General features: G+C 36.1%; 1 protein-coding gene, 1 long non-coding RNA gene and 1 pseudogene across 2 annotated transcripts; 1 reads left to right on the plus strand and 2 right to left on the minus strand.

Moving 5' to 3' along the window:
• Positions 1–521: 521 nt before the first annotated feature.
• Positions 522–3,443, minus strand: LOC113113307 (nuclear factor 7, brain-like). Its single transcript, XM_026279430.1, has 6 exons — positions 3,039–3,443; positions 2,738–2,833; positions 2,424–2,654; positions 1,960–1,982; positions 1,761–1,879; positions 522–1,099 (listed from the first exon to the last, which is right to left on the minus strand). The coding sequence occupies exons 1-6, from the start codon at positions 3,441–3,443 to the stop codon at positions 522–524; spliced, it is 1,452 nt and encodes a 483-aa protein (XP_026135215.1).
• A 5,717-nt stretch (positions 3,444–9,160) lies between these two features.
• LOC113114483 (uncharacterized) lies at positions 9,161–11,426 on the minus strand. The gene is made up of 3 exons (XR_003293743.1): positions 11,392–11,426; positions 10,112–10,280; positions 9,161–9,470 (listed from the first exon to the last, which is right to left on the minus strand). It is a non-coding gene; the product is annotated as an uncharacterized LOC113114483 (long non-coding RNA).
• Positions 11,427–19,937: 8,511 nt separating this feature from the next.
• On the plus strand, positions 19,938–21,435 carry LOC113113797 (alpha-2 adrenergic receptor-like; annotated as a pseudogene).
• Positions 21,436–21,694: the final 259 nt, after the last annotated feature.

Consider the following 21,694-nt stretch of genomic DNA (forward strand, 5'->3'; position numbering starts at 1 on the left):
AACCAAAAGAGTGTGCTCTTTGAAACAGAGCTATGTTTGCAATGTGTTGAGAGTTTTTGGTGGAAAGGGTCTTCTTCATACGTACAGGGATAAATCATATGTCGCAATTTACACCAGGATTGTTTGTCACGCAAGCCCACACACACAAAAAAATAAAGACTTCACAGTTATGCATAAATATCTAAAATAATAATATATAAAAGCCAAAAAATGACAAGACAACATGAAACTGCACTGGACAACTAACGTGAAAATCCTACATCACATAATTAATATAATTTCCAGAGTGCTGTCTTATGATTGTGTGTGTGTGTACTATGTTTACTTCTTGTCAGTAAAAGTAAAAGTGAAACTAATTATCACAGCAGATTTCACAGTTACATCTTTTGAATATACAGTAAGCTCTGCCTACCACAGCAGCTTTCACAGTGATGTCCTTTCACAGTGATGTATTGGGGAAAAAAATTATATTGAAATTTTCCATTCATTTTCTCTTTCTGCATAGAAAATCAGCAGGATTTTTACTTCTCTATTTTGCTGGTTAATGCAGAAAATCTCTGTACGTCCGGTCCTGCTGGAGCCATTTCTACCGGCAAGATCCGCAGAGCTTGAGACGAACACACGTTACAGAAGTACGGAAACACTTTCTCGCTAAAAGCGTGTGTGAAGGTGTGGAGATGCGTGCTGGTGAGAGGATTGAAGAACGACACGCGCCCTCCGTCCCAGTCCAGGAGGACTCTGACGCGCTGGACCTTCTGATTCACAGTGAGCGGCGTGAGGAACTCCCCTGAAAGGCTTTGTCCGTATTTGCCATTGTGAAAGCCCAGGCGCCACAGACCAGAACTGGGCAGATTGTCTCGAGTCCGGATGGCAGACTCTGAAATCACACCCAAGGCCCAGGTGCTGTTGTCACCGACCTCGACATCCCAGTAGTGAGTCCCAGAGCTGAAGCCCTCAGAGCCCAGGACGCTCGTATAGCCCTCAGGTTTGTCTGAGTAACCCAAGGCCTGTGGACTCCACTGACCAAACCTCACATCACTCAGACTGTCAGACAGATGCAGGCATGGGTGAGCCGTGTTCGGGTCGAGGACTACAGGAACTACAGATGGAAGAGGATTTCTTGACATTTGCTTTCCACATAAATTAAATAGGTTTATGATATATTTTAGACTACATTTTAAGAAATATGGTTCCAAAGGTTTTTTTTTTTTTTTTTATACTAATGCAATATAAGAACCATTTTTGGTTTCCCAAGGGCCAACTGGTGAATATCATTTTTAAAAGTATAGAAGCATGTTTCCACCACAAAAATAAATAAATAAATAATAATAATAATAATAATAATAAAAATAATAATAATAATAATATATATATATATATATATATATATATAAATATATATATATAATATATATATTTTATATATATAATATATTTTTTTTATATATATATTTTACTAATTGCAAGATGTAAAATCAGAATTATGATATACTATAATTATAAAAATGAGGGGGGGTGGGGGGGTGGTTACTGTGAGTAGTAAACCTAAAATTGAGAGAGAGAGAGAGAGAAAGCCCTAATTACCTCATTTATTTATTTATTTTTATCCCATGGTGGAACAAATAAAATATTATTTTTCTTAGTGAGAATGGTGTTTAAAAAATCTAAAGAACCTTTTCCACAATGACGAACGTTGTTGAATGGAAAGATTGCATGGATGTTAAAGGTTCTTCATGGAACCATTGATTCATGAGACTCACTGTATTGAGTTGCAGACTTCATTTTCTGCCACACGCTGAACTTCAGATTTCCCAGGTGCTTTGCCATATTGATCAGCTCTTCTGGGAGCTTCTCTGGACTGGGAGTGGGGCACTGAGTGCTGGAAGAACACCCTCAGTCAGTGCTCAGTGTTATTTTGGGTCACAATCAAAACAGTGTTAAAAAAAAGCAAACACTTACCTCTCAGGTGGGCCTTTGTACTTCTTCAGATGGATTTACATGGAAATGACCAAGAGACATTGTAATTAAAAACAAATCTTATAATGAAATAATCATAAAAGTTTATAGTTATAAATTGATAAATGCTAAAAAAAAAAATCAGAATTCAAATTAGTATTAGAATGATTTCTGAAGGATCATGTGACGCTGATGACTGGAGTAATGATGCTGAAAAAATCAGCTTTGATCACAAGAATAGTATATTCAAATAGAAAAGATTCATTTTAAATTGCAATAATTTTTCATTATAATACTGTCTTTATTGTGCTTTTGTTCAAATAACTAAATGATTCATATTTGACTATTATTCAAATAAATACATCTAATAAAAAATATTTCAAATTCAAATATATTACATTTCTATAATAATAATAATTTTTAAAAATGGCTCCTGGTTAGAAAGAATAATAAACAGTTGGTCGTACCAGCAGGAATGAGATGTTGTCGGTCTCTATCTCTTCCTCAGTGATCCGAATTCTTTCTACCAGAGAAGAGAGTTCACTGTTAATTATTATCATCTGCTCCTCTAACAGCTTCCTCTTCTGCTCCTCTTCCTCCTTCAGGGCTGTTACCCTGGCCGCCTCTTCATCACGCAAAAACTGACGAAGCTGCTCAAACTCCTTCTTAATATGTGCCTCTGTTTGCTCAGCTTGATTCTGCAACACATTACAAAGATAAACGTTACGTAACTGTTACTCATTTTTGCAGAACATAGAGGTTTTTCAGCTGCTGATTTCACCTTGATGCGTTTCACTCGTTGATTACAGATGAATTTTTCTAATTTCAAGAGTTTGTGCTTCTCTTGCAAAGGCTTCAGGCTTGTTTTGAACACCTCCTGAAAAGTAACACGGAAATAAAAAATTTTTTCCCAATATTCAGGGCTAAAAATGAGTACAATATGTTTTTTTTTTTTTTAGCATTTTCTAACTGCTTATGAATATTAGTTAAAGTAAAATGATATGCTCTTAAAATATCTTAAACTTAAACTAAAAAGTAAATGTAAAGCAATACTTTTCTTAAAAAGCATTTGGATAATGTACCTTGAGAGCCACTGCAGCTTCATCCACAGGTCTGAATGTGTGTTTAACATGCATGTCATCAGTCACACACACACTGCACAAGAGATGCTGGTCCTCCACACAGAAGAGCTGAAGTTTCTCTCCATGCATACTGCAGAATAACTCAGGCTCCGCTGACACAGTCCTACTTCTCTCCTGAAGGAAGATCTCGCACAGGTTCTTCAGAGCGCGGTTGCATGGAGGACGGTCCATGCAGCAGTCTGTCCGGCATACAGGGCATATCTGTGAGCCGCTGAGCTCCCAGTACTGATCCAGACAGGCCCAGCAAAAGCTATGAGAACACAGCAGGAGAACGGGATCTCTGAAGATGTCACGGCAAACAGGGCACAGGAGGTTCTCCTCAAAGTGAGACGTCTGAGTTGCCATTTCGTAGTCTTTTAGCTGGTGAGAACCTGCTTTTCTCTTCACTGGAGTGTGGAGGAGAGATTCAAATACGGCAGGGCTGTGATGTCAATCAAAAAAAAAAAAAAAAAAAAAAAAACGAGTTATGCCAGTGCATGAGGTTTCCAAAGAACGGCTGAATCAATCTGTGTGAGCGCATGTCTGCACTGTTGTTGTCTTTCCTTGGAAGAATAGACATTAAGAATTCCTAAGAATTTGTTTTCTGTTTACCTTTGCTCCCTTATTTGGCTTATCTGGAACAGCATGACCTACAGACGAATCAGAACCTTTTCCTGGTTTCATTTTGAATTACTGAGTAAATTTAGGTTAAACAATCCCAGATTATAGAAAGACTTTCTTGGTTGGTCTCTATCTGTGTAACTGTGACACTCTGTAAATACTGTAATTTGATGCCTGAGGGGAAACCGGAAACTATGAGTTTAGGTGACAAGAAATGCAATATATCTCCATATATTATGAATGTACATGACCGTAACATGTGTGTGTTTGTAGGGAGTGAACTGACATAACAGGAGCTTAATGCAAATTAATCTTCTTAACATTAGAAAACTATGCTAAGTTGTTTTACATACAGTATAGGCTGTATGTAAAACGCAGTATAATATTTCATAGTGTGTAGGTGTCTATAGCCTCAGGTTGTTGTCACATTGTAAATCACTTTGGATAAATATCTGAAAATGATTACCCACTTGTTCTTTCCAGCTGAATATAAATCAGAACAGCATACAGTGCATCCAGAAAGTATTTATACAGTGCTTCACATTTTGTTATGTTACAGCCTTATTCCAAAATGGATTAAAATTTCATTATTTCCCACAAAATTCTACAAATATTACCTCATAATGACAACATGTATGTTTTTTATTTGTATTTTTTTTAAACCTTTGCAAATGTATAACAAACAAACATGTACATATGTATTCACAGCCTTTGTTCAATGCTTTGTTGAAGCACCTTTGGCACCGATTACAGCCTAAAGTGTTTTTGAGTATGATGCTACAAGCTTGGCACACCTATTTTTGGGCAGTTTCTCCCATTCTTCTTGAAGGACCTCTCATGCTCCGGTGCACTGCCATTTTCAGATCTCTCCAGAGATGTTCAATGGGTTTCAAGCCTGGGCTCTGGCGGCTGGGCTATTCAAGGACATTCACTTGTCCCAGACACTCCTTTATCTTGGCTGTGTGCTAAGGGTCATTGTCCTGTTGGAAGATGAACCTTCGCTCCGGTCTGAGGTCCAGAGCAGGTTTCTGGAGCATGTTTTCATCAAGGATGTGTCTGTACATTGCTGCATTCATCTGATCACACTTCTGAAAAACATCTCCACAGCATGATGAGCCACCACCTTGGTTCACTGTAGGGATGGCAGATGGTATCCTCCAGACATGACGCTAATTAAAACTAATTACTATCCTCAAATCCCAAACAACTGAACACTGTAATTAAAAAGAAAGTTAATGTGACAGACTGTAAAACTTGTCTCCATCAAAATCTAAATTTGTTTATATTTGCAAAATAAAAATTAAGTTGGGAGTGAAAACCAACTTCTTTATCTTTTTTTTTTTTATCCTTTAGCCAGTTGAACAAGGGCTAAACAGAAAGACAAATAACATATTCTTCATTTTGTGGCATTTCACAAAACATTCCAACTTTTCTAGAATATGGGTTATACATCTGTTTGGAATTGGTTTTAAAGGGCCAAATAATGCTTCAAGATCCTTCTGAAAGCAAATTCAGGACTGTTTTTATTATTATTATTATTATTATTATTATTATTATTATTATTATTATGCAGCGCAAATTTAAGCTATTATTAATATTTTATTTAATTTATTTATTTTTTGTGGTGAATGTGCGATACTTCTGGTTCATTAGCAGCTAGAAAATAACAAGAACAATACCAAAGTGCACTACCAATGTGCACTAAACGCTAAAAATGAATACGCTACAAAACAGTGTGTTTAATCCATTCAAATAATCTGATAATAAATATCATTTTTCAATGTAAAGCAAAAAAATAACTGTATGCTAATAACACCGGAATCCTCGCACATTCAACCTTAGCACACGCCATAAACAATCAAAATAAATCATAAATAGTTTAACTCCATTGTCCACTAGAGAGAGCCGTTGCATTAGATAGAGACTGACTTGTTTTGAAGCGTGTTCTCGTTTAGGCATCTGAATAGAGGAACACTGTCTCTGTGGCAGCTGTGTATTGTATGTCTAAACGTCCAGACCTTCTTCATCAAATAGCTATAAAATATTAAGCATGCACCAAGATGCATACTTCAGGACCTCGAAGTGTATTATCAACTCATGTGATGTAAAAGAAACCAATTATCAGTGACATTTAACCTCCGGGCGTGATGGCACTGGCAGAGGAAACGGGAAACAGATGTAATTAATGGCAGTCCAGAGAGCTCTGTTATTTCAGCCCCTTGTAACATTGACACCAGTGATGCTTCCCTGAACTTGAAAGCTGTTTCCTATCTTAATACACCCCTGTCACTCTTGTGTTCATGCTGAGAAAAGAAGTGCTGTTTTATTTGTGGCTGGGTGCTAGAAACACTTACAGCTCATTGCTCTCGTGTAGCCAGAACTTTGACTAAACCATAAACTCTTATTTTCACAGCAAGCTTTTTCTGGTTAACAACCGAGTCCGTCTTGTTGTCATGTAAAGTTACCAGTCACAGTTTTTGTTTTTACAGGATGCTTTTTAATTATAATAATTGCAAACTGTATTTCTTATTTTCTTTTTGATTTTGGGGTGAACTGACAGGGCATCCAGGGGTGAGCCCCGGAATATAGGTTTACATTGGAAAAAAACCTGAAACCTGAAATTAAAATGAATAAAATGTAGGCATATTTAGAATAATAGTAAAAAATACCAAAAACACAAAACAAAATTAGTAAAACTTCAACAAAAATTTTAATTAAAAGAGAAAATATAAAAATAAAAATACATTCAAGCTATTAATAAAAATGACCTAGTATCTAACCTATCATGACTAACAGCACTACAATTCAAGTTATCGTCTTTTTAGAAATACCTCAAGTTTCTTCTTACGTTTTCAAGATAAGAACCATTTAGGAATTTTCAAAAACTGCACATTTACTAAAACATTTTTAAGGTGAGTGGTTGCACTCAATTTATTTTAGCTACATTTAAATAAACAAATTTATTTGATTAACTTTCAACACACACACACATTTGGTCACATGACTCAATTTGGAAATTTGGGACAATATTTGGACAAGTTTTGAACAAATTCTTGAAGTAAGTACAATTAATTAATTTAATATATATAAAACATATAAAACAAAACATGTTTAGAGTAGGCTATATTTAATTAACACAGGCCTACAAAAACTTGTAAACTTATAAATCAAATTAATAAAACTGAGTGAAACCATAACAACAAATATCATGAATAAATAGCATTTAAATGTATGTGTAAGTCAGTATACTGTACATGCAATACTGTATGGATGCATATGTACATGTTAGAAGAACTTTTAATGTTTAAACAGAAATTAGATCATTTTTACCACCTCTATTTGAAGCCAGATTCTTCAACAGTATAGGCTACATACTGTAAACTGTTAGAGACAGTTCTGCCCTGAAAATGACACAGCACTGAGGCCAAGCGCTTCACTGAATCACATCATTACAATGTGAACAGGTGCTGACAGTGAGGAGCAGGTCAAGACACAACTTCATCAAAACCAGCTGCTCAAGACTGACACAAATGATAAAGTGCTAAAAGAAGCAGCAGTATTACTAGTGCTTGAACTTAGAGCCTAACTATTAAACTCTCTAAGAAAATCTCTCACACCTGAGCCATAGCTAGAGACCAGTGGTGTGCAGATGGGTTTCTGAAATCAGGAAGCAAAATCCTAAAGTTTTTTTTTTATGTAAATTAATGTTGCAATCATTCTTAAAGGAATGCAGATTGACCTATAAATCGAGAGCTTCGCCTTGCAGCTTAGTTCCTTGACAGACAGGTACATCGACCACATCACTGCAGAAGCTGAACCTATCCACCTGTCAATGTCCCGCTCCATCCTTCCCTCACTCCTGAACAAGACCCCAAGACACTTGAACTCCTCCACTTGAGGCTGGAGCTCTCCTCCTCAAGAGAAACCACCCTTTTCCAGCTGAGAACCGTGGCCTAAGACTTGGATATTTCAAGCAAGCAAGTTTGACTTAATTAGGAAACGTAAAATTCAATGCAAAACAATGATGAATAATAGATGAACACATAAACATTCTTTAAAAGCTTGATGATCATGTATTTGTGACTCACATTTGAAGATGAGTCACAAATACCCCCCCCCCCCCCCCCACACACACACACACAAATCAAAGGAAATGAATCTTAAAGCCTCTTCGATTCTGCAGACACTGTCCCATACATGGACAAAATATGCAGCTTGTGCTGCACTAATCAGACTAAATGTAATTTATCATTGTCAAATACAAAATCATTTTTCTTGGCAATCACACTAGTGTATATAAAAAGCATAAACTGTTCAATTGTGCATAATATTTTTTCATGAGCCTGTATGAGTTCTCTCTCTCTGAACTAATGTATAGACTGTTTCAAAAACCTTTCCAAACAAAATGATCCAACGCGAACAGTCATGAATCAAAGTGATTTGATTTATAGATTTATGGTTACAAAGGTTAGTAGAGTTGATTACACTTCAGATCAGAACTGTTTCTTTGGTATTGAATGCATTAAGTTTAAGGTTCACTGTGGGAATGGATTTTACAGAATATATATAAAATATGCATATGTGATTTTTGTTGAGTATCATTTTTGATACACCGGGCTTTTATGTCACTCTATATCTTAGTCTTAGTAAGATAATGTTGAAATGCTTATTTTAATAATGAAAACATAAGGAGAGATGAACAAACAGACGTTCCACAAAAGCCTGAATGATCATATTTGAATTTTCCCCCAAAAAATATGACTGAATAAGCAATAGCTGAGTCTCTTAAATCCAGTGTTGAAATTTCTTGAAATACTACTAACAATATCAAAGTTATTTTTATATTTACTTGATAAAAGTCGGTAACAAAGATGCATATGAGCTGAAGATGCACATTTGTACAATTACACTAAAAGGCTTTTTACTTATTAAAAAAGTCTAAACTATCATTTAGACGACAGAAAGCATCTTTGAAAAAATGATCATGTCCATCATTTAGAGGCCTTCGAAATGTGTATCTAATATAATACAGTAGGGTCAAAGGGGTCATTATCTAATTTTCCCTGATGTTTTGAAACAAAAGAGTATTTTTAAATTTAGCCCTGAAATAGTCACATCTGTGTGACCTTAACAGTTCGAGCGTCACAATGTAATTTCAGGCTCTGCACAGAGCTTGTTATTGAAGGATGGAGCAGTTAAACACTATATTGGATCCGACAGCAGAGCGTGGTTGCTCATTTCACATGTGAAAGGGGCATTTATATAGAAGTCTAAAAGGCACAGCAGCCAAAAAAAGGCCAATTTAAATGTAAGGGGCAGAGAAAGAGTGCAAATTATTGCATTGCCAATTACTGATTAACATTATAAGTGGTTTTCATTTTTAGAAATTTTAATGACTCCGAAAATTGATATAATTTATATTAAAACACACACACACACAAACACACACACACACACACACACACTATGACCTATGACTTTTTAAAGCCTGATTTTAATATTCAGAATTTCTAATTGAATTAACCATGAATACTGATCAAATGAGTAAACAGGCATGAGAATGTGGATTCATCTGGCTGGAGAATCTGTGTAACACCTGCTGCCTCTCTGACAGTGACCCACAGCGAGAGTGAGAGCGCCTGTCATCCACTATACAACACACACACACACACACACACACACACACACAGGCCTCCAGGTGGTTCAAGAGTGGGCTGTGGACACACATCAGTGCGGAGAGAAAGAGAGAAGGATGAAGGAGCGACCGAGGCACTGGAGGAAAGAAGAACAGAAGATTAGGGAGATTTCACAAAGAAGCTACAACTATTTTTACACTTCCTGAGGCAAAAAAGTAAAAGTGAGCGGTTCTTGTCTGTGCCACAGTGTGTTGTGGGTAGTCAGGCTTGCTATGCACTTGCTTCATTGTTCTAAGTGGGTTGGTAGCAACATGACATATTTAATAATCGTAAAACAAATAGGACAAATCAGGAATCACATATAGAGTTAAAGACCGCCTTTTGTTTACAAAGCATTTTGAATTACCATCATGTATGGAATGTGCTTGTCTTGCCTATTTAAGATTCACTTATTGCACTATAGGGTTAACATTAAACCAGTGAAGGTAGAAATATGTTTATTTTATGTTAATTAGACATACAAGCTTGATATATATATATATACAAAAAAAGGCTAATGACGTGCTACGTGTTATTTACCATAGGTTTTAGATACAATTTGATAGGTTTTGGATACAATTTGTCTCTAAAATATGGTTAATAGGTACACAGACAAATATGAGCCCCAAACAACCACACACACACACATTCACACCTTTTATGCAAACACATCATTTTCTTTAACTCACTAGAACTAATTTTCCCTCCCTCACATTCTGTCACACCATTCATTCATACCTTCTCTCAGTCTGACAGGTCATGCTCCATGCATCCTGTAATTACAGTATGAGCGTATATCTCCAGCTTCTGCTCACAGCAAGTGAGCCAGGAATAATTTCTCATGGGAGACTGGGACTCAGATGGGTGCAGGATTTCCTCCACTGAATCCCTCTTTCCCTCGCTGGCCCTGCATGCACATCAATCAGCAGTCAGAGGAGGAATATCATATGCAAGACGCAAAAACAAAAAAGATGATATTTCACCCAAAAATGACAATGTTGTCATCATTTACACCATTACCCTTGAAACTGACTGCACAATTAATAAAAAAAATAAACAAATACATAAATAAAGTTATGATTATGGCAGTTGTGGTTAACGTTAAAAAAAAAAAAAAAAAAAAAAAAAAAAACGTTGCATCAAATTACTACATAATTATTTTGCATCGGTTGACATTTGTAAACAATTTGTAGCAATGGCAATTCAGAGGCAGTTATCTTGCAGGTTTTATTTTTCATTTCATAAAAGTTTAGATGTCTAAATAGGTGTTAAATAGGAGACAATTATTCTTGGCTAGAGCCTTTATTATTTAATATCTTCAGAAGGTGCAACTAAATATTAATGAAATCTCTAAACTAAAACAGAACAATTTTATATAAGCTTTGGGCTTTGGGCTTAACCCCAAAGTTGATTTATTTATGAGAAAGAACATGCTCATGCTTTTCAATCGTTATTAAATCTGTTCCGAATTTATAATTCCAGAAGGTTGAACATGAATCAAACTTTAAACAAACAGAAATCAAACAAAGCTGATAAAACAGCGAAGTGATTTTTTTCTTCAAAAGATGCACTTGAATAAAAAGACTTTGAATAAAAGCCCAGATAAATATACATCCAGAGTAATTGTTCAGAGTTTACAGTGGTGTCCAAAGCCATTATATGCATTACTGAAGCTAGAAGAACAGGGAGTCCAGCCAATTTCCCAGCTTGGATGAAAATCTTGATTTCATCGGGAGCCCGAGAGAGGGTTAGCAAACTCACACTGGCATGAGTCTGAATCTGAAACGTGGCCGGGCATCCCACTGACCTGCTAACTGAACTGAACGCAGGCTGCGGGATTTCAAACCCCCATGACAAACATTCACACAGTGAATTTACAGCTGCATGCAAGACTGGAGGTCATTTACTGTGTGAGACCGGCTCGATCTCATGGGGTTTAAGTTTAAGCCTGAGAAATAATAGCAGGTCTAAAGCAAATAGTTCACCTAGAAATGAAAATTTGCTGATAATGTACTCACCCACAGGTTATCTAAGGTGTAGAGTTTGTTTCTTCAGTGGAACAGATTTGGAGACATCACTTGCTCACCAGTGGATACTCTGCAGTGAATGGGTGCCGTCAGAATGAGAGTCCAAACAGCTGATAAAAACATCACAATAATCTATATTACTAGTCCATCTGGTACAAGAAACAAACCCGTAAATTAAAGCTCTTAATTTAATGTTGCTTTTGTCAGTAAAAGGAAAGTTGTTTCAGAGGTGGAGCAAGTTACTGCAGATCATTCTGGAGTTGAGTGACTCATCTCACCCCCAAATCCAGCAGAGCGATCCACGTGTTTAGTGAACTAATGATTCCTGAGATTGTTTCCTTCTGAGATGCAATTTACTCCTTGGAGATCAGCCAGGTTACAGCCTCATTAAGAGACATGAAACATCACGGCCTGCTTTGATGCAACAGCTGAACCTTTTTAAAATAATGAATTAAATTCAATCAAATATGTGCACTTCCGTTCAAAAGTCTGAAGTTTGCAGGATTTTTTAAAAGAAGTCAGAATACATCAGTGAAATCTGGTCATTAACAATTACACATTTGCTCAAGGATATAAGCCATGAAAAGAGAAGAAATCAACATTACTCAGACAGACAGTTCACACAGAATAACACATATTTTATGATTTGATATGCTTAAACGGTATTTAAATGTGACGTCATTTATTGCCCCAAGCAAGACATTTAACCCTCAGTTCATGCTAATGACTGTCCCTGTGTCTCGGCTCAGGTCAAGAAATTAGAGGCCTGCATAACTGTCAAAAAGTGTTACATAAAAGCTTATAGCTCTGAACATATAGCTTTTTTATATGGAAATTATATCATAAAATTTAGCAAGAATATAAAAGGCTCTGCCTGAAATGTGCAAGATATACTGTATGTGTGCAGATGAACCAACAATGTTTAGTATTATTCAGACAGGCCTATGTTCTTATCTATATTTTCTTCTGTTTTCGTTTAGATTTTAGTCAAAATTGTATTTAAAAAAAAGTATTTAAGAAAGTTAAGCTGTATTAAAAATAAAAAAGGTTCCTTTGGCACCTAACTGTTTTTAACAAGTTTTATATATATATATATATATATATATATATATATATATATATATATATTTCATTTCAGTCAGCATTTATTTTAATTCAAATAATGATTTGTTTATATCAGAGTACTGTAGTGATTATATGACTAATAATGACCTTGTTTTTGGAGGAACTGTGGGTAGCCTATGGTACTTGAGTCTTTTAGTTTCTCTGGTATATATTTCTCATAAGAGTTTCTGTGCTTGTTTTAATGTTTAATTCATTAAAGATTGATAGCCGCGAGTCAGATGAATTGGGAAATACCCGAGAGTCTAGATGAACATGGACAGAAACATTCACTGCAAAGAGAGGAAGAAGAGGAAGGGGGTGTGACCCAGTGACATGACGCTGTCAAAGAGAAAACACACACACACACACACACACTGACGAGCAAAGCAACACAAATGAACAAATGATGATGTTTCTCTTTCTCACTCTCTCTCTTCATCACTCCCACACTGACATCCACAAAACAGTGCTGAGGATGAACAAACTAATAGTAGTGACACGACCAACTAACTGTAACTATATATATATAGTATAATGACAGTAACTCAGTGCTGCAGCTTTTGTAGGAACAAGCTTAAATACCAACATGTACTAGACTAGAGCATAGATAGATAGACAGATAGATTATATATTATATAGAACATTTATATTTATTGATTGTACTAAAAGCTAAACAGTGAAACTGGGTGTCTTGTGTGTGATCTAAAGTAATGTTCCTATGGTATTTCATAATAAATTAGTTGAACCAAAGTTTTGAACATTGGACAGCCTGTGTTAACACAATGACTGTTTTGAGCTTTGTGTCTAGAGTTTTGAAAAATGACATAAATTTTCTATTATTTTAGCAAAAATGATTGTAAAAAAAACTGTAATAGTTTCCAAACAGCGCCTCTACCTTTCATTTCCAGTTTGATAAATAAACCAGAAATAATGTGATATAAGCCACAATTTTTTCTTTGTCATAACTGATCAGACTGACAAAAGTTGAGTCATTTTTACGCAAAATTACATTTTACACTTGAAGGGGTAAAAAATGCCACATTCTGAATGAATGAATGAATGAATGTATTAATTAAATGAAAACAGTGCTTTTGCAAATGGACTGTTTATCTCCTTCAGATGATGTATCTTGGCAGGCTTTGGTTTCAAAGCAGCTTCCATATCTCTGACACACATATTCTGAGAATAATTTAAAGCATTTCTTGAGAATGATTCCTGGAAAATCAGATGATAAAGGAACATCAAGCTCAAACTGCATTACAGGAGCATCATTTGAGCATCTCGGTACATATCTCTCTCTATCTCTCTTACAACATTTAGTGCTAGTCTCTCCTGGAATCCAAAAATAACCATCAGGGAGAGCTGTCAAAGCCATGCTACATTTATCTACCCGAGGCCTGGCCCAGACAGAAAGAACAAGCAGAGGTAGATGGAGAGAGAGAGAGAGAGAGAGAGAGATTCAGACTGCATCAGAGTGGAATTTTGAAACTGTGCTCAAATTTTTCCCTCTACGTATGTGAGCTGGATGTTCCTTGTGAGAATCAAGTCAAAAAGACTGTTTCATCTCAGTACTGACTTTTAACATCCTCTCACACAAGACAAATCACTACAGCTGTAAAGAAGGGCTTCTCGTCATTTCTTATTTAAAAATGTGGTTGAAGTTCAATAAAAGCAATTCGCCCATCAAAAAATGATGACGGAACTTCAACAAACAGACATGCACACCTGCGCAAATACAATATAAAAATTCCACAGTGAAATCAGAAAATCAGATATTCAAAATGTAGTTGAAACATTATACTAAACAGAAAGGACCTGAAAAATTATTTTTGTAAAATTATTAAGAAACATATTCAGAAAACATTTCCATTATATATATATATATATATATATATATATATATATATATATATATATATATATATATATATATATATATATATATATATATATAATTATATATATATATATATATATATATATATATATATATATATATATATATATATATATATATATATATATATATATATATATATAAAACAATTTTTTTACATTTTATTTTAAATGTTTAAATGTTATTATATTAGCCAATTTCAATCTTATTTATTAAACTTCATATTTATTAAGTATATATATATATATTCAAGTGACCCAGAAAGAACTCAGAACACACAAAACAAAAGCATTAGCACTACGCCAATGAATCCCGATGAATGTTTAATTGCTGATGCACACATTTACTCACTGACCTACAAAATCCTGAGCCTGACTGTGACAGATGAAGGAATGAAGTGACCTGTCAAGTTCAACCGAGCACTTGATTGCTTCCTTAAATTACTGCGTAATGAGAATGAAGCACATTGACTTTATATTTAATTTATTTATCTGTCACTGCGATTAATATGGACTACATCAAATGCACTTATTGCATTTACTTTTTCCAGTTCATAGTTTTACTAAAAGTGAAGACTTAATGATAGAAACATGAACATGGCTGGTAACATCAAGCTGACAGACTGTGGTGTCGATTAGGCATTACAAGGAAGTAATTTGGTGTCCCTCAGGAAGCTGTGCATTGTTTCGTGGTTTTGGAGTTAGGAAGCTGTTCCAGAGAGATTTCTTTACACCCACCTCCTGTCAAAGGTGTATGTGTATCCGCCAGTGGGCTGGAATAAAAAAACTGAAAAAAGCAATAACAACAGGAACAGCATGTCCACGGTACCAGAGATCTGCACAGAGCTCACCCACATTATCATAATTCTGGGAAGCCTGGAAGTGCATTGAAGCCTCCAGTACTCAAAAAAGGATGCACATTTGAATATTCAGTGCTCATAATGCAGCACTTTTTAAGGAAGATTTTTCACCACGCTATTAAAACAATAATAATTCAAGAGTTTACCTGATCATTCTGCTCTTCCGGATAATGGTAAACAAATTTGGTTTGCTGTCCGCAAATGAGGCTCAGATCGAGGCTAGCCTGCATTGGGAACGTCATTAATAAAAATTGTGACACTTTGTCTCACAATTCAGTTTATATGAAATTTTGACTTAATAATTTCACAATTCTGAGTTTATATTTTGCAATTCAGACTTAATAACTCGCAATTGTGAGTTTATATCCTGCAATTCTGACCATAATATCTCACAATTTTCATCTTGTCACAAATTCTAACTTTATATCTCACAATTCTGACTTCATATATTGCCATTTTGAGTTACATTTTTAATTTCGATTTCGATTAATTTTGACTTTGTATCTTACAATATTGATTTTATTTTTATTGCAATTCTGACTTCATATCTCCCAAATTTTGAGCTTATGCCACAATAATTGTTTTATTAATAATAAATACATTTTTTATGATTTGGGGATTATATCTAATAATTCTGAGTTTATATCCTGAATTTTGAGTTTACATCTTGTAATTCTGACATCATATTTCCCAATTTTGAGCTTATGTCACAATTCTGACTTTATATCTTACAATTTTCAGATTATATCAAAATTTAAAATTTATATCTTACAATTTTGAATTCATATCCAGCAGCTTTTAATTTATATCTTTCAGTTTTAAGTTGATGTCTCACAATTCTGAAAAAAAGAGTTGTCTCATTTATTTATTTTGGTTATTCTATGGTGGAAATTTTCCAAAGAATGTTTGCTTCAATTAACAGCATGTTATTAAAACGAAACACTTGTAAACCAGTGACACTGCATGCATCTGCAGTGACCCCATCATGTCTTACTGAAGCTTTATTAATGTTTCAGAACTGCATGTCTACTGCATATGATCTACTATTATTTTTTATCTCACCAAGAATCTCAACAACTCTTTAAAACAGGCAAATGTTTGTGGTTAACTTGCACAAATCAAACATTACTAAAAGCCCCTTTTTTCCTAATGATGCATGATTTTAATGTTTAATAGCATTTTATTATCCGATCAGATCAAACCTGTGGATCGAGACCAACACATTGTTAGTGTCTGAATAGAGACATACATCATTTATTCCTAATGATAGAAAAATGAAAGCAAAAACTAATTCAAGTAAAGCTAAGAGCACAGATGGGGGTGATGAAACATGAACAGTTGAACTCGCCGTTTTCTCCGTTTGTCATCAAAGTTCTCTCTCTCTCTTCATCATGCTCAAAAATCTCTTTATGGCATTTTACCAGACCAACACCACATAATGCTGTTTTCCTGACTGAATGAAGGGAAGTCACCACGATTCTCTGTCTCACCCTGAAATCGGTCGGACACTCAGTCTCAGTCCTGCTCCTCGGCTGTTCCCTGTCATAAACAGATCCACCTCTGTCTGCCTCACAACACACACATCTGAAAGCCCTCCAAAGCACATCTGTTCCAGAAGGATGTGCAGCAGGTATTTCTTTTACATCTATGGGCTTTAAATCTGTGTTTAGACGCCGCGCACACAGCTGGGGAATCAGAGGAATTCTTAAAGATCTAGAAGACTCTTCTGCAGCTGAGAAAGCTTGGAGCAGATTTGAAGAGTTGATGTTTCTCGTGACTCAACCGCTGGTTCATTTGAGTCTACAGACCACACACACTAAACGGCTCGCCTGGTGCACTGCATAATTAGATTTCTTCATGATAAGATTTTTTTTCACTGGAAAGTAGGCAGAAGATATTAAAATGAAAGACAAGGCTCAGAAAGATCATGTCTGGTATGATGAGATATGTCAGATCTAGATGAGTCTGAAATGATGAACTGGATGAATCTCACAAGAACATGTCCAATTCATTTTTTCAATCAATCAACCAATCAATCAATCAAACTTAAGTATTATTATATTTATAATAATTATTATTATTGTTTTAACATTATTCTAAATTATTTTAATCGCACACACACACACACACACACACACACACACTGTTTTTAGTGATTACAATCATTATTATTAACAATATTTTATTAAAAAGTATAAACATTTTATATAATAATAATAATAATAATAATATACAATATTATACAAAATGTTATAAATATTTTTTTATTATTATTATTTGTCTTGTAGCAAACAAATATAATTTTTAAACCATTAAGATTAACAATTAACTTAAATTACGACATTACTTTCATGACAGCTGAGGAAATGTTATTTCCCAAATTACTACTCTTACTACTACTACTACTAATAACATCCTTATGGTCAAAAACAGGCTTCATTATCTTTCAGCAAAATACCATTTCTTATTTCTGTCTTTTGATTATTTGGTGAAATGTGACCTGGACAGGTCTTAGCGGGTTTTTTGAGACTCTGTGCATGCTTTTCAAAATGCAAATCTGTTTCTGTTTGATTATGCCATGGATTCTTTTTTCATTTCTGAGGAAGTCTGATGAGACTGATTTATACAGAATGTCAAGAAGAGCATTAATATTCAACTGAAAAACAAAAGCAGTATAAAACTGAGTTAACACATTTATGTAAGCATTGTGAAATTAAAATGAAGTGCAGATGAACATTATGATTTGATAGAATAACAGAGGTGCGGTGAAAACACTCATGTATTGTTTGAATACTCAGATTTAATCAAAGACTGACCATATTATTCATAACCAGGACAATTTTGTTTTCTATTCAGGTCATAAAATGTCTGAGCTCAGCAGAACTGTGGCCTGATTTTAAAGGCCAGTCATTGTTTAGATTTAGAATAGAGGTCATTTAGCCTTTTCCAGTTGGAAATTGTGAATTTTAAGCATTCAATCAGATAAATATTTATGTATGCCTTTATGTATTACTACATTGCATTCGACTAAATTAATATCATTTTAATAAATGATAGTCTTCGGAAAGGTACCAGACCGTTTTGAATGTAAAGTTGATATTTCTGAAAATATCCACTTAAAATAGTTCATTACATAAATAAAAAGAACAATAATGCTCCTGGGTTGAGTCACAACCTAATGTATTTTTAACGATACATTATGTAAACTAAAATCTAAAAATACAGATATATTTTGCTTTTATCAGAATTTGCTAAATCTGAAAACTCAGGGAGCGAGATAGGGCAAAAAAGGCTTCCTCATGATGAAAGTAAAAGAACAGGATTTTTGTCGTGTTGTCTATACTGACACATTCAAAGCTGCATCAGCGAGTCATTGTTCAAGTTATTTTTACACATAAATAGCACCAGTCTCACAGAATGACCCAGAAATCAAAACAAACATAAAAAAAAATCACATGGGACGATCTAAGACAACAGTGCCGAGGATGAGGTTACCACTGATGCTGAGAAACTACAAGAGGTCCAAACTCGGAAAGCTTTGACAAACATAAAACTAATCTCTTTCGCTTCCTCTGTGTATTGTACAACATGTTCTAAATAGAAAGGAAAGAGAAAAACATAATTATCTTTCTTTTTCCAAAAGCAAATTTAAAATCCATAATAATTAGGGGGCAGATGGCATTATTTTCAGCATTTCTGTGGGTCTACAAAAGGACTTAAAATATCTTAATTCCCCCTTCCATGAATAAAAACCTTAAATATGTCTTGAAACAAAGCAGAGAGTCTTAAATTCATAGTCAGGGCATTAAATGTTTCATACACTGTCAACGAATATGTTCCTCAGTAAATTTGTCTTGTTTTCTAAGAAATTGAGAAAAAAAAGTTTGTTTTTAAGCAACAAATATATGTCATTTGTGAACGAAACCTTGTTTTCAGTTGCATTGAAACAACACAATTCTCACTGGCAGATGGTTGTTCTTGTTTATTGAACTCAGTTCATTTTGATCAGTTCCTCAGAAAACAAGACTACTTATCTTGTGGTTTTTTTTTGCTTCTCAAATAATTGTATCTTGATTTAAGCATCTTTTGTACTGAAATAAAAAACAAGACAAAATACTGAAGACAAACATTGCCTTTGTTTGCTGTGTGATCAGAATGTACAGCAAAAGTTGTTTCCAAATTCTAGCTTGAAAGCAGAGCTATTCAAGTCTTAAGCCTTTTTTTGTAAAATGAATAAATAAAAAAATGATAGAGATTGTACTTTAAAACGCTGAAGTGTTACTAAATTAACTCATTTTGATATTTACATTTAGAAACGCCTTCCCTTGAATGTATTGCTAAAAATGTCTTAACTTGCTCTTAAAAATCTTACATTTATCTTGAGAAAAACCTGCAGAAACCCTGTTTAATGTTAAAAACTCCATAAAATGTGCTCTCTTTTTGATAATAATGAGTATTAGAGATTTATGCAGCAATTCCATTTTATAGTAAAAATGTATGTAACATTTTGGATTACGCTTTGAATTTTCTTAGTGATTATAGTTGTCATGCAAAATAAATAAACTCGCAACATATTCTGTGTGTGTGTGATTAGCGATGGGTTGGACTAGAGCATGACGTCATGTGAAAATCTCCAGCTCGAGCTCACACATCTCCACACATTCAGTCTGGTGTGGAGCGCGTGCGTGGAGAGCTGCGTGTGCCTCCCCGGAGTGCGCGCAGCGAAACTGTTCTGGGACTCTTTTCGCGCGGCAGTTTGTCCGAAACGAAACAGTTTGGGATTTTAGGAGTATTTGCGAGCAGGATGGACAGCTCTTACCATTCAAGCATGAGAAGATCGCGTCACAAGAGCGCACTGACAGCTCAAGTGTTTCAGTGCCTCGGTGACACAACCTAACGCGTGAAGTCTGAAGCGCTTACCTGGCAGTCAGAAAGATGGAATCAGAATGGATGTAACTCAGTCCAATGCAACGAAGGATGATGCCAACATCACCGTCACCCCGTGGCCGTACACGGAGACGGCCGCCGCGTTCATCATCCTGGTGGTTTCCGTCATCATTCTGGTCACCATCGTTGGGAACGTTCTGGTCATCGTGGCGGTGCTGACCAGCCGCGCTCTCCGCGCGCCACAGAACCTCTTCCTCGTGTCGCTCGCGTGCGCGGACATCCTCGTGGCCACGCTAGTGATCCCGTTCTCCCTCGCCAACGAGATCATGGATACTGGCTCTTTGGCAGCACCTGGTGCGCGTTTTACCTGGCTTTGGATGTTCTGTTCTGCACGTCGTCCATCGTGCATCTGTGCGCCATCAGTTTGGATAGGTACTGGTCCGTCACCAAAGCAGTGAGCTACAACTTGAAGCGAACCCCGAAGCGCATCAAGTCTATGATCGCGGTGGTGTGGGTCATCTCAGCCGTCATCTCATTCCCACCTCTCATCATGACCAAGCACGACGAGAAGGAGTGTTTGATAAACGACGAGACCTGGTACATCCTCTCCTCGTGCCTGGTGTCGTTTTTCGCGCCGGGGTTCATCATGATCACGGTGTACTGCAAAATCTACCGCGTCGCCAAACAGCGTTCGTCCACTGTGTTCGTGGCCAAGAACGGGCTGGAGAGGCAGCCCTCCCAGTCCGAGACGTGCTTTGTGAGGAAGGATAAGTTTGAGAAGGAGTCCCCGAGCAGCAACAGCTCGGAAAGCAACCAGAGACAGGAAGAGCTGGATGATATCGACCTGGAGGAGAGCGCGACGTCCGACAACAAACCCAAGAGCTCGCGCTTCTCCAACCGCAGGCGGGTGGACGGCGCGCGCTGCTGCCCTCAGAGGACCTGTCGGATCTCCTGGGTTTCCAGTCAGGAGCAGAGCAGCAAACAGCTCGCGGTGGCATCGAAAACCAAAGTGGCTCAGATGCGGGAGAAACGCTTCACCTTCGTTCTGGCTGTGGTCATGGGGGTGTTTGTCCTCTGCTGGTTCCCTTTTTTCTTCACTTACAGTCTCCATGCCATCTGCGGGGACAGCTGCGAGCCGCCCGAGGCGCTTTTCAAGCTCTTCTTTTGGATTGGTTACTGCAACAGCTCAGTGAATCCCATCATTTACACGATTTTCAACAGGGACTTCAGAAAGGCTTTTAAGAAAATCGTTTGCTTGACTGCGCAGCGCACCTGAGAGACTCGTGTTTGGGCAAGCTAGGCGCGATTAAATGCATTTTTGAATGTCATCAGAAATCAAACCAAGAGGAAACTGCAAACTATGACCTGATTCTAACTTGCTTCTTCAACCATTGGGACTCGAATTATACAAATTTATTTTTGCTACTTTTCAAATGCCTTTTAATGTATATAAAATATAGATATGTAATATGTTTACATAATACTTAATAAAAAAAGAATAAAGCAACAAACCGTGCATTCTTAAAACTATAATGAGCTAACAAATA

The sequence above is a fragment of the Carassius auratus genome, chromosome 14 (genome assembly GCF_003368295.1).
Source record: "Carassius auratus strain Wakin chromosome 14, ASM336829v1, whole genome shotgun sequence".
In the NCBI taxonomy this organism is placed as follows: domain Eukaryota; kingdom Metazoa; phylum Chordata; class Actinopteri; order Cypriniformes; family Cyprinidae; genus Carassius; species Carassius auratus.